The 14,030-nt window shown below is 49.2% G+C and overlaps 1 protein-coding gene across 2 annotated transcripts in view; it reads right to left on the bottom strand.

The window, feature by feature from the left end:
* LRRC1 (leucine rich repeat containing 1) overlaps positions 1–14,030 on the bottom strand; it is a 137,989-nt gene that overhangs the window by 22,231 nt on the left and 101,728 nt on the right. For both annotated transcript variants that reach the window (XM_055407241.2, XM_055407243.2), the window contains exons 5-10: positions 9,166–9,222; positions 8,801–8,864; positions 8,337–8,411; positions 5,122–5,266; positions 2,270–2,388; positions 604–687 (exon numbers count right to left, since the gene is read on the bottom strand). In XM_055407241.2, coding sequence (XP_055263216.1) covers positions 604–687; positions 2,270–2,388; positions 5,122–5,266; positions 8,337–8,411; positions 8,801–8,864; positions 9,166–9,222 — 544 coding nt within the window. The remainder of the gene's footprint in view (positions 1–603; positions 688–2,269; positions 2,389–5,121; positions 5,267–8,336; positions 8,412–8,800; positions 8,865–9,165; positions 9,223–14,030) is intronic.

The raw sequence follows: 14,030 nt of genomic DNA on the forward strand, positions 1-14,030 counted from the left end.
GACCTCTCAGGGCTTCTTCCCATTCTCAGTTTCCACTCCTCCTTGGTTAAATGCCTCTAAGTCACACAGCCACGCCCACAAGGGGTGGAGGCTCTTTTCTCCTGCTGGGAGAACCGATCAAACAATCTTAGGCCCGGGCTCTACCTTCCCGGGCGCCCACCTCTGTGTGGAGGGCTCCCTCTTGTTCTCCCAGACATGAGCCTCTGCCCAGGAAGACGATCCACCGAGACTGATCTTCACAACCCCAGTGGCTCATGGGAGGGCTTACCTGCTCACTAGACCCAATCACCCCCAAAGCCCAAGGCCAGGATCACCCTTCCTGTCAACGGTGTTGCTGTTCTCCTAGGCCAGCCCCCAAACCCCACTCTCTCTGTCCCCCTCGGAATTCACCTTTCCCAACTCTGCTCACAGCCATCTGGACCCACCTACTCTCCCCAACGTTACCGATGGTCATTCTTTGATACAATTCCTCCGACTATCTCTGGACTCACAGACAAGAGTTCACACCTTTAAAAAGCAGCACATGAGTATTTGACATCTGTGATCCCTTGTGTATCATTATTTCTTTATTAATTATTATATTATTTTCTTAAAAGCACATACCTCTTTTGGTAAAGACACTAATTTATTTCTGTCTGCATTCAAGTTGCTCAACTTCTTAAGTTTTCCAATGCTCTTAGGTAAAGTCTGTTAAAATAACATTTTTGTTATGAACACATACTTTGGACGTGGCTCAGAGTAAAACAGATAAAACAGGTCTTTTCAAGAACTGAGAGGGTGTAATCTCATCCAGCAAGAGAAGTCCTTCCTCTACAGCAGGTGTTTGCAACGCTCACTTGGGGATGTGGCATCTAATATTTTGCATTTTTGTAGAAATGAGAATATGTTTCAATGAAATGAGGTTAAAGACACAGGCCTGGGAACAGAGAAACACAGTAAAAGAAGGATCGAAGGCCCTTCAAGTCAAGGAAGTGAAATTTGCACCCTTGAGATCCACCCCTCCCCTGCCTGCACCTCTCAGATGCTAGTCTGCAGATGCCTGTGGGGGCCAGAGTGCAGGCGGTGGGCGCTGGAGCTGGGAGTGTGTGTTGGTGGCGGTGTGTGTTGGGGGGGCAGGGTTCATAAGGCCTGGGCCGGGAGAGGGAACCGCCCAGGCTGGCGTGAGAGCCTGAGCTGAGCGGGCGTGTTTGGGGGCGTGGTCATGAGGTGGGACGGGGCGCGGCGGGGGGGCGGGGGGTACCGCCCCGGCTGGTGTGAGTGCTCAGGCCCCCTCAGGAACCGGCCCTGGGTCCACGGGGAGAGGAGGATCTCCAACCCTGATGCAATCCAGAGGTGAACATCACTTTTCTGTCAGGACTACCATCTGTAATTCTAAGGGATTCTTTCCAGAAACAAGGAAGGAGGCCAGTGTCCGGACTACAGGGGGGTGTTCCCATGCCCCCACCAGCTCCGCCCCGTCACCCACTCTTGCTGTCTTCTGCTCTGCCCCCCAGAAGAGCATTACCTACTCCTCTTATAAAGAGAGGAGAAAAGGGGAGAAAGAGGTAAAAGGAAACGTCAGGTAAAAACTAAAGTGACAAAATGAAGACAGGAGTGGAGGAAAAGGCAGGAAAGTAAACCAAAGACAAGGAGGCCCCAAGGCCAGGACAAGGGGAGCAGGGCGAGCAGACGGGGTGGGCGGCAGGAGCAGCAGCAGCGGGCGGAGAGCCGCCGCCCCAGAAGCCCATTCTGCAGGCACGGCCAGGAGGACAGGGAGGGCCGGTCCAAGCCCGGGCACCTGCTCTGCCTCACCCAGCTTCTCGCAGGGGGTGAGATCAAGGTCAGAGCTGTGCTCTGGCTCCCCAAAAGAGCATCCCCCACCCTCAGTGCCCCCAAGGCTTTCTGGGCCCAGCCCCCATCCCCATCCCCATCCCCTCCCCCACGCTCACATTTGCTCCAAGAACCAGACAGAACACCGTTCCCACTGGCCCACCCTCAGACATGAGCAGAGGCACCTCCACCAGCAGGGCTGGTCCCCTTGCCTCCCTTCCCCAGGTGTCCAGCCCAGTGCCCATACCCTGAGCGTCACGATGGGGCGCAGTCTCTGACGGGGGGACCAGGATCATCTGCATGTCCCGAGCCTGCTTCTCAGGCCCCTTGGTTAGTTACAACGTAAGGGGACCTCCATCTGGTCCACCCAAATTACAAATACGTAGAAGCAACCCTGCAAAGCATTGCTGATGCGGAACCCACACCATCAACCTCCCTCTGACCCTGGGGCCACACTCACCAGGAGCCGGTTTTCTGTAAGAACCAATTCTGTGAGGCTCTCACAGTCTCCGACCGCCTCGGGCAACTGGGTGAGTCGGTTCTGATCCACCTTCAAGATCGACAGTTTCTTTAGTTTTCCTGTAAAAGTGTTATTTAGGCTCATTAGTTACCACTGTTTTTCTGGTCACCATTTGGGCATCTCCCCTCTGCTTGCTGCTTGGAATTTCCATTCTCCTTTGGTTTCCTCACCCAGCTTCAAGAAATTGTGCTATTTGCATTTAGAGTACAAAAGGTTAAGAGTTAAAATCATGTGTTCTGTTTGTCAGAAACAGTTGGCAATTAATGGCAAATCATTTAAAAAGTTGCTACCTAAAAAAATCATGTCAAAGCCCATAGATTTTCACGAAAAAACAAAAAGCTGGCTCTTGATGGAGCTTTAAGAACAGGAAATGTCTTGTGTACAGAGGTGAGAATTTTACATTACTCTAAGAATCATCCTGGCTCAGATGGCAAAGAACCTGCCTGCAATGCAGGAGACCTGGGTTCGATCCCTCGGTCAGGAAGATCCCCTGGGAAAGGGGATGGCAACCCACTCCAGGACTCTTGCCTGGAAAATTTCATGGTCAGGGGAGCCTGATGTGCTACGGTCCATGGGGTCACAAAGAGTCGGACACAACTGAGCAACTAACACACACGAGAATCATCCTCGCTGAAAACAAAAGTCAGCACATGGCAGTCCATTCTGTCACCTGTGGGTGACGCTAAGTCAGTGAGGGTCCCCACAAAAGACAGCACACAGCAGTCCGTTCCATCACCTGTGGGTGATGCTGAGTCAGTGAGAGTCCCCACAAAAGACAGCACACGGCAGTCCGTTCCATCACCTGTGGGTGACGCTGAGTCAGTGAGGGTCCCCACAGTCTATCAGCTGTGGGTGACGCTGAGTCAGTGAGGGTCCCCACAAAAGACAGCACACGGCAGTCCGTTCCATCACCTGTGGGTGACACTGAGTCAGTGAGGGTCCCCACAAAAGATGGCACACGGCAGTCCATTCTGTCACCTGTGGGTGACGCTGAGTCAGTGAGGGTCCCCACAAAAGACAGCGCACAGCAGTCCGTTCCATCACCTGTGGGTGACGCTGAGTCAGTGAGGGTCCCCACAGTCTATTCTATCAGCTGTGGGTGACGCTGAGTCAGTGAGGGTCACCACAAAAGATGGCACACGGCAGTCCATTCTGTCACCTGTGGGTGACGCTGAGTCAGTGAGGGTCCCTACAAGGGAAATCTCTGTGCCTGAGGGGTCAGATGGTAACCTTTGGAAGGCGACATTAAGACAAGTCTGTCTCACTCAGAGTGCAGAATGGACTCATGAGAGGTGCCCTCAGGCCACAGGGAAAAAGCCGGTGTACCGCAGCCTCTGCAGCCTCCATGGGCTGGAGGAGACCCTGAGCCATCAGAGTCTCACTGTCAACTGCTCCTGCCTCAGGGGCTGTGCCTGCCGAGCAGGTGTCCTTGTCCACAGAGGGTGGCTAGCGACATGTCACTATCCTCAGGACAATCAGAGGGTGCTGAAAGGGTGAACTCGCACTCAGTGTGGTCACGGGGAAGGGCAGGGGGGCTCCTTAGTAGTCGGTACCTCCTAACACTGTCCCCGGAGGGCCCCCAGTCCTCAAGCCATGAACCTCGTCGGCATCGTCTTTGGGGCATGGAACATACAGCTGGCAGAGCTCACCCCAGAAGACTCCTCAACACCACTCACAAGCGGGCCTGCAGACTCTCCTTGAATATTTCCAGTGTCGGGAGGCTCATTTCTTCACTAAGCAGCCCACACTGAATCCTAAGAGATGCACGTTAAGCTGTTTCTTAAATCAAACTGAGATCCACAGCCCTTTCCTTTCACCCTCTTGAACTAGAAGACAGAATGAGTCGACACCTCCTTCTACCTGACAGCCCTTCAAAGGCCTGCTGTCAGCCATCTCATGCCATTTCTCCCTTTTCCCAGCCAAACATCCTGAGTCCCCACAGCTGTTCTGATGCTATACGTGATTCCTACCGAACATTCCCACCTAGAGTCAAAGTCCCCATCAGCTCCCCAACCAGACTCACCTGAAAGGCAGCGTATGTCTGTCCTTCTGCCAAGCTGCTCTTATCAGCGACCCTTTCATCTGGACCAGACGCCAGAAAGGAAGCCGGCCCGCTGTCACACGGCTTCTCCGACTACTGAAAACCTCTCCCAAACTCCCTTTGATGTTCTGAATGCAAGTTAAGTAAAGGTCAAAGAAGCTGTCCTATGACAGCCACATGGTTAAATATAGTTTCCTACAGTTTCTAGGAAGGCCTGGCTATGGCGGAGCTGACAGCCCACGTCTGTTTATTTTCTCTGTGTTTATTTTCTCACCCTGGGCTGAGCTCCTTTCCGGTAAAGGAAACGTCTGGACTGTTTTTTAAAGGAAACAGCACAGAATGGTTCAAGGAAAAGATGATCCCCGATGGACCAGAAAAGGCTCAATGTGTCCCCTCGCCAGTAGCAGCCCTTTCTGGGGGTCACACCATGAGGTCAAAGGTCATTCTGCATAAACTATTTGTGATGCTCAATTAGGAAAGTCTTGGTAACTGTTCATATGCTGTTTTGGGCTGATCCCCACCAAAGTCATGGACACAAGCTGCAGAGGAAGTAGACAGGCCAACACTTAAAAGTAGTAATATATATTCAACATGCCTGCTATCAGATCAGGAAAACAGAAATACCTGCATACAGAGAAATTTAAACTGTATTAAATACTCCTTGCTTTCCTTCTTTAAAAGCAAACGATTGAAGAAACCACGCCCCAGCACCTGAACAGCCAGCACTCTGGCAGCTAGCATCCACACTCACCGATGCCGTCCGGGAGCATTTCTAACAAGTTCTGCGAAATGACCAAATCCGTCAATGAAGTCAGGCCGCTGATTTCTTCCGGAAGCCTTTCCAACCTGTTTTCAGAGACGTCTAAGCAGAGCAGGTTCTTCAGATTTCCTATTTCCTGCACCAAGGACACAGGAAAAGAAAATCATGCCGGAACCAGTCACTGTACAGGGGAATTTCATATATTGATTTTTCAAGCTCAAACCGCAGAGTGATCCTGAGGATGTTTCTATAAGTGCTGGCTGAAGATGACAGCAGGGGTGAGTTTCCAGACCCTCTTCCGATGAAAACGGGAAGCTGTGTGAATCACACATGTGGCTCTGGGAAGGGAGGCCAGGCCCTCTGCCTGCAGGCAGGCGAGGAGTCATTCCCTCAGTAGGATGAGGGCATGGATCCTGGGGAAAAACCAGTTGCTTGAAGGCCCCACAGTTCGGGGATAAAGAAAAAAAAAAAGAGGCCAGACGCCAGTTCTGCACGTTTGGACTCAATACTCAGAACAGCCTGCGAAGTCCTGTGGGAAGCCGACTCCTTTCTATGAGCATGACAGGCAGCACATGGTACAACAGGGGCTCAGCTGCTCCCTGGGGAAACTGGAGCGCATACACACACACACACACAGATACACACAGACACACATGGACACACACACACAGATACACATGGGTACACACACACACACACCAGGGGCTCAGCTGCTCCCCAGGGAAACGAGCACACACACACACACACACACACACACACACACGGACACAGACACACAGATACACATGGACACACACACACACAGATACACACAGACACACATGGACACACACACAGCAGGGGCTCAGCTGCTCCCCAGGGAAACTGGAAGGCACACACGGACACACACACACACAGCAGGGGCTCAGCTGCCCCCTGGGGAAACTGAAGCACACACACAGACACACACACACAGATACATGCGGACACTGACACACACACCACTAATATACGCACACAGGCACACACACACGGGCACACGCACGCACACACGCATGCACACAGAAACACTGTTAATACCTGAGACAACACAGCCACACATACACACACAGAAACACACACACAGACAGACATACACACAGACACCCACACCACACACACTATTAATACTCACACACACACACTCTCTCTGTTAATACCAGACAAGAGAGCCCGACTGCTCTGAAAGGGAAGAGCCGACCCAAGAGGGGAGGCACCTCCTTGGGGCCCGAGCTCCAGTCCAGAGGCATCTGACCCTCTCCTCTCCCGACACACGCTCCCTCTCTTACCGGTGCCCCCACTGCCCCGACCCGCTGCCAGCCTGTTCCCTCCCACGCTCAGCACCATCCTGCCTGGACAGGTCTGGACACCTTCTGCTCAAGTCTGTTCACAACTGTGCCTCCATCCTTCCCTCCGGGAAACATTGCTTCAGGCCCGGAATGAAACCCTACCTTGAACTCCAGTGGCCCCCTGAAGTCTACGTAAGCAGAGGCTCCTAAATCAGCCTTGAATTTGGCCTAAACAACTCTTCCCAGCTTATCCCCCACCCAGTACTCGCCCTGGGACTCCACCCCTGCATTTCCTGCCTGGGGGAAAGAAGACTACCTTTCTACTAATCTCAGGCCAGGCTCCCGAGGACAGTCTACTTTTTAAATTTATTCCTTTAAACAATGTCTTTGTCTCCTTTTCTTTCTCTCATCAGTGAAGACAGGAAAATAACTGATTATCTGAGACTGTCTGATGAGTTCAGTCCTGACTTAACAAAAGGTTATACAAGTGGGCCGATGAGATGCATTAAAAAAAAAATTAATAACACGATCAGCGGCATGTTAATTTCTTTGTGTTTAGGACGTGACATTTTGCACATAATTGTTTACATACATCTGTCCACACATATATTCTCCCCTGCATGTCTAAGAGCTGATTTTTATTTTATTCAAGTACGCTGTGTTAATTTCTTCTCTACTGCAAAGTGACTCAGTTATACATGCATACTGTTTCATATTCTTTTTCCATTCTGTTTCATCACAGGACACTGAATATAATTCCCTGTGCTCCACAATCAGACCTTGTTGTTTATCCAGCCTTTATAGCTGGTATTTTATAATTTCTTAATATCTTCCTGGCATTTCTGCCCCATCCTTTGACTCTTTTAAGTAACTTCTCTTAATCAGGACATTTCATAATTTCCTAGAGAAATCTGTTAATCAAACGCTCACTCATATCAGCTGCTGATCTGCCCTTTCCTTTTCCCAAATGCAGCCAAGACCTCAGAAACAGACTCGAATTAGCTCCTTGAGTCGTCGGTGATGTCCTGGCAATTCCAGCACATAACTACAACTAGAATTTTACTCCAGTGCTTTTTTACAGCACCAGGCTTCCTTGCACAGATACACCTTCTCCACCCAAAGGGCACGGTCCCATCATGCGTGGTTCAGAGAGCCTAGCAGAGACAGCTCCTGAATTACTATACAATACACATACCTGGATCATCAGGAAATACATGGACTTTAAACCCTGGCTCTAACAGACCCCGAAGAGTAGAGTTCAGTAACAGCTGGAGAAAAACAAAGTTGGGGGAAATGCCTGCGTGTTGTTGTTTAAGTCTCTCTCTCAACTGATGGAAAGGTGGTCTGCGTGCTAGAACCCAAAGCTGACCGCACATACAGAAACCCACACGAGACCCCGTTTCATTTGGAACACGGTTTCTCACACTTGGTAATAGCAGGAGAAACATAAACAGCCTGTGATGTTCCAGCTACACCATAAGCAACATTTGGAAAAAACATGAAGTAGAAACTTTTTGCCCTGATTTTACATCAACTATTACACAGCAAAATGTGCTCAAATCATCCCAAAACGCTTGGCATACCACAAACATTGGCAGAAACTTCTGCCATCAGAATCCAGCATCCTGGTAACTTCCAAATGAGCTGGGCTTCAAGCAGGCAACCCAGGCCTCGAGTCAGGATGAAACAAAATACAGACTTCACACACCAAAAGATATATTTACTATCTTTAGAAACGGTGGGTTGAGGCTTTCAACTTTTTATGGCAATGTGGCGCAATGAATGCTCAACGTATTTTTCCAAATCTGCTTTGGCAACCAACGTTTTAGTTTTCAAGCTCCCTTTTCTAGAGACTCTCATGGAGGAGCAGGAGGGAAACAGTGTGAAATTGCCACTCACCTGAGGTAATTCTGACAGCTGATTTCCGTCCAACCAGAGATCCTTCAGATGTAAGAGAGCTCCTATTGATTCTGGCTAAAACAAAAAGCAATGTTATGGTGACAAAGCTCCAGTATTTAGCCTCCCATTAAGAAGGAGCAGACGTTCACTCAACAGTTAGGAATGGAGTATCACAGCAGAGGTTTGTGGGTACTTCTCTAAAATCAGCACCCAGCTCCTAAAAGCATCCCCAAGACTCCCCAGGAATGCCAGCTGCTTCCACTCACGCTGTCACCTCCACCCCCGACCCTCCACCCCCAATCAGTATCCATAAGCCATGTGAACCGAAGCGCGTGCTCTAACGTTGCCAAGCTGTCTCTGTGGAAACACTGGCTTAAGAGCATCCCTAGAGATGCCCCCCAAATATTCTGTGATCGTAAGTAAGAATAAGGTGAAATTCAAATCGCTCTTCAGTACAGACTTACCAAATTATATATTTCATTGTTTCCTAAATCAAGTTCTTCTAGTCTCCGTAGCTGGGTAAGGGAGCTATTAAAAAAAAAAAATACAAAGGGGAGGAGCTCTTGGGACTTAGAAATGCTGAGCGAAATGAGATCCCTCACTTGGACTAGTTTCCTACAATAAGATTCACCTGGATTTTACGGCCATAAATACTGCACAGGAAGTCTATTAAGGCTGGCATCTCTCAAATTCTCCAAAAGACACAGAACTTCTTTTTGACAAGCTACTGTAGTTTTTTTTTTTTTTTTAATGCTTCAGGAAATTCGTTCAGTATGAAACCCCCCGCCCCCCGCCCCCAGCCCCCTTCTCCTTTTCCCCAGAGACTCACTCAGGGAGATAAGTAAGCAGATTCTCTCTCAGTTCCAGTGAAGCCAGGTTATAAAGACTAGAAATGAACAGAAGGAAAAAAGGGTTTAAGGAAAATGCCTAAGATTCTTCCTCCTCCCTCCCCTCCCCAGCAACCCCCACTCCCCATGTATGCACTCCAGAAGGAGCAACTCTTAGTAAGCCCTGTAAGTCACTTCCCCAAGAAAAAAATCTCTATGACCACCCCATCCCCAGTAAAAATAGCATCGTCTCTACTTCGCAAATTTTAACACTAAAGTAAAGAGAGCGGCACCATCACCGCAGGACCTCGCACACACCAACTCTGTGCAGCTGACACGTGGGAAGAACTCGCCAGTCCCTGAGAGACAGCCACTCCCAGGACCAAGAAAGGGGCCGAATATGCACTTCCAGGCTTGAGAATGTCAAAAATGCACCGCTGCCTTAAAAACAGGACCGCCCGAACGCCTTTAATCTCACACTGATCTTGCAAACATCACTGAGAAGTCTGTTTGAACCTCACTGGGAAGTCTGTCTGTTTGAACGCAGTGGGCATCTCAGTTCAGAGAGTCCACGTGCTCCACTTAAGTTCCCACCCTCACAGAGCAAGGGGCCCCTGAGATGCGGGAGGTCAAGTAACAACACACTCCACGCGGTGCCCAGGACACCAACCTGATTCGGTAAATGGTGGCTGTGATAATATTGCTTTTATTCTTAACAAACCCCGAGTGGCACTCTTTTCAGCAGATTCTCCCGCCTCTCAGCTGTAATCCACGTCTAGCAGAAACACCATGCAAGGATACAGAGGCTCTCCCCGGATGCCAATGATCTGGGTCACGGTGGCGATTCTGAATCAGCAGACGCCACACACATCCCAGTATGTCAGCACGGGCACGACACGCTGATTCAGGAGAGAACTGGCTGGTTACTCCAGCAGGCGTTGTGCTAAACTCTGAAAAGCGAGAACTCCAGCTTCTGCTAATGTCACCAGAAATAACGCCCAGATTTGGAGGACTTTTTTTACTTGTGATCCCACAGAACACAGGGAATCAGACCAACACCCTAATCTGTCTTAATCCTCTGTCCTCCTTCCAACATCAAAGCCAGAATCGCAGGCACCGACGGCACTTTTCAGAACATTAGAAAATGTAAACTTGATTTGCAGAACAATGCATATACACACATAAAACCCAGTGGCTTAAAAATGTATTTGAACTATACATTTGAAATGCACCAAACTGGTATCCCCTTTAATTTTCTAAAAATAATTTTAGAGATTTAGAAACTGAGTAACAGTCTCACAACTAAACCAAGAGGAAAAAAATAAAACCCTTCAGAATATATATATTTTTAAAAGTCAATAACCCTGCTAATAAGTAATTCTGAATTTAATACCGAGCGAGACTCTTCTCCCAAAATGCAGCCAGGTGGAATTGCAACTCGCCAGTCCCACTGCCTCTGGGCCAGACCCTCACATAGAAGAAATAACGTGGTGGGGGGACACCCATTATGTGCCCCAAAGGCAGCCCATAGATGAGGCGGAGACCGGACATTACCAGCCACTGTAAAAGGGAAACCCAGGGCTGGGTTCTCAGTTTGAGCTGTTCCCAGAACCAGTCTTGTGGGAAAGGTGATAACCATTCGGCTGTTTTCACATCTCTATTTTAAAAACCACTGACAGACGTGCCGTTGTATCTATTTAACGCTCGTCACTTTCACACCTCTTCTGACCCACTGGAGACACCCACTAATGAAATGAGGGAAACATCCTTCTGCTTCCAAAGCTCCCTCCTTGGCCACCGTCAAGCGCATCTTGCAGAGCAGCATCACCAGGCCGGGCTACTGCCACCTCCTGGCCCGACGCCTCCTGTCTGAAGCAGAACAGAGCTGGGCCCAACACCCGGGGCACCCCCTCGGTCCTTACTGTCATCTCCTGACCGGGAACCACCCAGCACGTCGCTGGCATCACCAGGATGACCCAATCGAGAAAGCGAGGTCCGCTGGTGAGAGGCCCATCGGTGGCCATGCCACAGCTCAAATCCGGTGAGAGCCAAGACCCTGCCCTCACCCTGTGTGCGTTAGTCACTCGGTTGTGTCCGACTCTTTGCAACCCTGTGGACTGTAGCCCACCAGGCTCCCATGTCCATGGAATTATCCAGGCAGAAATACTGGAGCAGGGTGCACGTCCTTCTCCGCCCTCACTCTGGGCACTGCCATTCTTTGGAACACTGTCTCTATAATTTACATCCCTCACAACGACCTATATCTGCTCGGCTGAAGGGCTTCACCACGGCGCCTCGATTCCCCTAAAATGAAGACAGTCATACCTACTGCCACAGTTAGGGCATGATACATATTCCTTCAAGTTAACAGAGCTGGTCTGAGACATTATTTCCTTGAGACGGCCCTGTGCCCAAGCAGTCATGCCTGCATGCATGCGCGGTCACTCAATCGTGTCCAACTCTTTCTGACCCCATGGACTGTAGCCTGCTAGGCTCCTCTGTCCCTGGAAATTTGCACGCAAGAATACTGGAGTGGGTTGACATTTCCTACTCCAGGGAAGTATAGTTGGGGGCCACACAAATGTGTAAACCCCAAGGCAGGGTCCCCGGAAAGACTGCTCCACAATTCTATCAACCACGGGAGCCATCCCCCCCTGCCCAAAACCGCCTCCAACGACAGGCCTGCAGATGGGGAGCGGCTGGCAAGGGACAACTTTTAAGGATACATCATCCATAAGTGGAGACTTGAGGGACAATGATGAATAAAAAGCAAGGACACTGGTTTGACTACAGATGCCCACCTCCCACATAAGCCCAAACCTCAGAGTGTAACAGGCCTGGCTGTTCTCATTTCCATTATCAACTGATTCTCAAATGAAACCATGGGTTTGGTTCTCATCAGTACCCTGCCCTGAACAGTCCCAGGCCGATGCACAATCCTACCAGTCCCTCCAGAATAGAGTTCTCTCTAGGAAGAACTGACATAAAACAGGGCCGGCCTGAGTCCAGATTTGGACCAGACAGTAAGATCAAAACACAAGGATGAATGACCTCCTCTCCTGGCTTTTCTGAATAAGCATCTTCCATCAAGACTTCAGGATGGTGCCTTCCCTACACAGGCAACCTGGTCAATTCCACCCCAGCATCTTTGCAAGTAAAGGACACACTGCCAAGAACTGACGCAGTCCGGGAACTTGAACTCTACTTCAGAGGCCAGGGTGTTAGCCACAGGCCAAGAGAAACTCCACATGCATTTATCAGCTGCTGCAGTCAACACGTGACATGTGACCAAAAGCTTAGACACTCGACAGGCAACATGAGAATGACTGGTCGTGATGCTCTGACTATAGTAATGACATCAGCAGAAATAGCATGACAGAGGCCGTTGCCAGTTCCTGCCCAGAATTAACTTTATGGATGAGAAAACAAAGGCACAAGAGGGCACCTGAACGAGATCTCCCACGACTGGGAAGGGGCAGAGCCAGGACTCACCATGGATTCTGTATTTTCAGTCACCACTTTCTGCTCTCACCCGCGAGTTTGTGAGGTCCACTTTGTGAATAGGGAATACAAAATTTGTGAATATGTGTAACAGGGTACTAATATACCGGGGCTTCCCAGGTGGCTCAGTGGTAAGGAATCTGTCTGTCAATTAAACACCAGTTCAATCCCTGAGTCATGAAGATCCCCTGAAGGAAGGCAACCCACTCCAGGACTCTTGCCTGGAGAACTCCATGGACACAGGAGCTTGGCGGGCCAAGTCCATGGGGTCACAAAGAGTCAGACACGATTGAATGACTAAACAGCAGTAGCAATATAACACACTGATAAACATGCAGAACAAATATTCAGGAATGAGTTGGCTCCCACCTCTGTCCTACGTCTATCCAGTCTCCTACCACCTAGACCCTTCTCACGGGAAATAATCCTTTCTGTTAGTTATTTATGCATTTACCCAGTTGCCTTTTATGCAAAGAAAAAGGGGTATGAATGTATAGCCTTAGCTTCCTTTTTTTCATACAAAAGGCAGCATCCTTTACAAAGGAGATTTTTGACCTTCTTATCAACAGATAATACACACAGTATTTTTTTTAATTGCATGGTAATTCAGAATCCATACAGACCTTACTTTTTTTAAACCGCTCCCCTAGCAACAGATATTTTACCCTTCAATTTTAATTTCTGGCAAATTAAATTTCTGTGTAATATCATCAGGATGACCTCCTACACAAACCACTACTTTCTGTCTTTCCTTCACTCCCACCGTTTTTACCATCAAATGGGGTTTAACTTTTTCTTCTCTTTTTCAAAAAAATACTATTTATTTGGCCACACCAGGTCCTCACTGCAGCACTTGGGCTTCCTCGAGCTGGCATCAGGCCCCAGAGCACCTCAGGCTCAGTAGCTCAGTGCACAGGTTTTGCTGCCCTGCGGCACATGAGGTCTTAGCTCCCAGCCCAGGGGACTGAACCTGTGTCCTCTGCACTAGAAGGCGATCCCTCAACCACTGAACTACCACGGAAGTCCCCCAAACGGGGTTTAAAAAAAGAAAGACAAAATCCTAACAAGCTTCTGCAGGAAGAGTGTGCAGAAGCCTTTGGTGCCAGCAGCTGACGGTCCCTAAGAGCACACATAAGAGTTCACCCTGCTGTGAGCCAATACGCAGGCCAACTGTATTTTTAGGATTCTATTTCAGGGACTGGATGAGGGGTTATTTAAAAAATAAATTTTACATCTGTCCTCCACTGTATTTTAAAAATTCCTTTCTAAACCACTTGGATTTTTTTTTTCCTATTTTGGTGGCCAATATCATTAAGAAAGTAAGGAATAAAATAAATTAAGGTGCCCCCAAGCAAACAAATGACAG

This window comes from Moschus berezovskii, chromosome 23, assembly GCF_049115385.1.
Source record: "Moschus berezovskii isolate FMDL1 chromosome 23, NW_MosBer_1.0, whole genome shotgun sequence".
NCBI classification, from domain to species: Eukaryota; Metazoa; Chordata; class Mammalia; order Artiodactyla; family Moschidae; genus Moschus; species Moschus berezovskii.